Consider the following 2158-nt stretch of genomic DNA (forward strand, 5'->3'; position numbering starts at 1 on the left):
TTGCGTGGTAGAGGCTGAAAGTTTTACATACAAGGCCGACTTCATTTTCCGACTGACTATCACTTCTGCTTAGAGCACAGAATAGACAGTAGAGCTTCATATTTGAGGGGCTAAATATGCTGGTGTTTATTCGATGAACTGCAACCAACGATGTACTGAAAAAAATTGTGTTAACATGAGGCAACGTAGGTTTGGTACGTCCTTTGTGGTAACCCAACTTGCTTTCTTTTTTCCATTTTAAACAGTCCCTCCGTACTGGTCTCCACTGGGTGATCGTAGTCACTTTATTTGGAAAGCTTGCATTACCACCGACGAGTGTGAGCGTCTGAAAGAGCATTCCGGGCAGTTTTGTCAGCGGGAATGGTACATGGACTGGCAGTGTGTGGAATGCTGCCAAGGTGAACTTTGCAATTACTACGTTACGGTGAGTCAGTCGACCGCGACCGTCAGAGCCTGTTTTAGAAGCAGCTACAGTGAATCTCTGTCATAGAAAGCACCCAGAAACCGATAGAATTTGGCCTCTACAACGTGAGGTTTCCTCTAAATGAAAATTTCGTCTTTTAACCCATCCATAGATCAGGCATTCCCATCTGGATATGGTTATTTGGTATTTTTAATGCATGCTCTTCTTTATTTAATTTACACCTACCGAGAGTCAGATTTCACACAGTGGATAGCACTCGTTGCTGATCTGGTCGCTCCGGTTCACGTAATATGTACTGTTCATATTCACAGCTACTTTCCACCTGCGAAACTGACGGACTAGTGCGAAGACAGTGCCACCCCCACTGCTTCAGAGAGATAGTGTTAAAGTTACTCCATCCATTATCTGCCGGAAATTATGCTTGTGCTGAAGAAAAACGCTCACTAAAACGGAATCGGTGATGTTTTAAGAATCATATAGGGGACACAAAACTAAGCCTCGTTGTGACTCTACCTGATATGTAAGCAGCGCAGTTCAGTCCCGATCAGAATTCAGTTTTTAGTGCTGGTCTGGCGCATGGTCTTCCCCTCGGTGCTACTCATATAGTCGATGAAATCTCTAGACAACCTGACTCAGCCCTTCTTGGGACCCATTGGTTGGGCCTGGTTTCAAAATACCAATCCCCTTATTTGCTTCTGTAACACCAGTTTGTACATATGTTGTCCAAGAGGATCACTTGCATATTGACTCTGGTTTTGAGGGGAGGCAACTGAGATTCGCTGGGTCATTTAATTTTGGTCTCCCGCCAGCAATGATCCAGTGCTTATTGCTACAGACGTACTAATTTGTGTTCACCTGGGAGGTAACCTTACCGAAAATTTGTTATATCTGCTGATTCGGTAGTCTGAGGTATCTGCTGCTGACACGCTCTAGTGCCTAGTTCCAAAGAAAAAAGACTCACAGAAGGGAACACAACAGCTATATTCCAAACAAGCGAGTGCGAGAGCGTGAATGCGTGCGAGTGCCAAAAGTACAACGGTCTCAAGTTATTTATTGGAGGGACACTGAACTTAGTCCAATGCTGGCGCATATGGTCTGGCTTTAGTACGAGGTTGTGACGTGCTGCATATTGCGAGGGCGTTGTTTGTCTGGTCAGCATCTAGCGGAGCTGAGAGTCTCAGTAGATTTCGGGCATTCAGTGGTTGCTTTCAGGAAGCTGACCTTCCTGATAAAATTCAAGTATCAAGCCTATTTATCGGGCCCCAGACAATCAAAATCGGTGGTGAGCTGTCCAGATTTTTCATCAGCCTCCTGAGTGTTACTGGAAGTGACTCTGCTATTTACCTTTACGACTGGAACATGAAGCGGCTTTTGTATCATAAACGTGAGATCAAAATGCCTTTCCTTTGAGTTTTTGCTAAAGCTAATTCACTTTGGAAAAGAGTGATTAGAAATAGGGTCTTCTTCACTTCCTTTGGTTTACTCAGACAGGTTCGATGGGTTTTGAACACTTAGGGAGCGACACGGACTACCTTACATGTGCACTACTGCGGTGATTTAACTTGAGACCAGGAACTGGGTGCCCATTCAATAAGAATCGGCTTTGAGTGATTGTTGGCCACCTTGTAAGCGACAGTTTAATAACTCTACTGATGTGTTCAGTTCAGTCATTTTTGGTCAGTGCCAGTGATTTCCTTTTGATCCCACACTAAATCAGTATGCGTATATATATTA

General features: G+C 44.2%; 1 protein-coding gene across 1 annotated transcript in view; it reads left to right on the forward strand.

Moving 5' to 3' along the window:
* Positions 1-241: 241 nt before the first annotated feature.
* T265_15724 (hypothetical protein) overlaps positions 242-2158 on the forward strand; it is a gene marked incomplete at both ends in the record, with an annotated part of 35427 nt that continues 33510 nt past the window's right edge. Inside the window, one exon of the mRNA XM_009179019.1 lies at positions 242-424. Coding sequence (XP_009177283.1) covers positions 242-424 — 183 coding nt within the window. The remainder of the gene's footprint in view (positions 425-2158) is intronic.

This window comes from Opisthorchis viverrini (genome assembly GCF_000715545.1).
Source record: "Opisthorchis viverrini unplaced genomic scaffold opera_v5_774, whole genome shotgun sequence".
NCBI lineage: Eukaryota > Metazoa > Platyhelminthes > Trematoda > Opisthorchiida > Opisthorchiidae > Opisthorchis > Opisthorchis viverrini.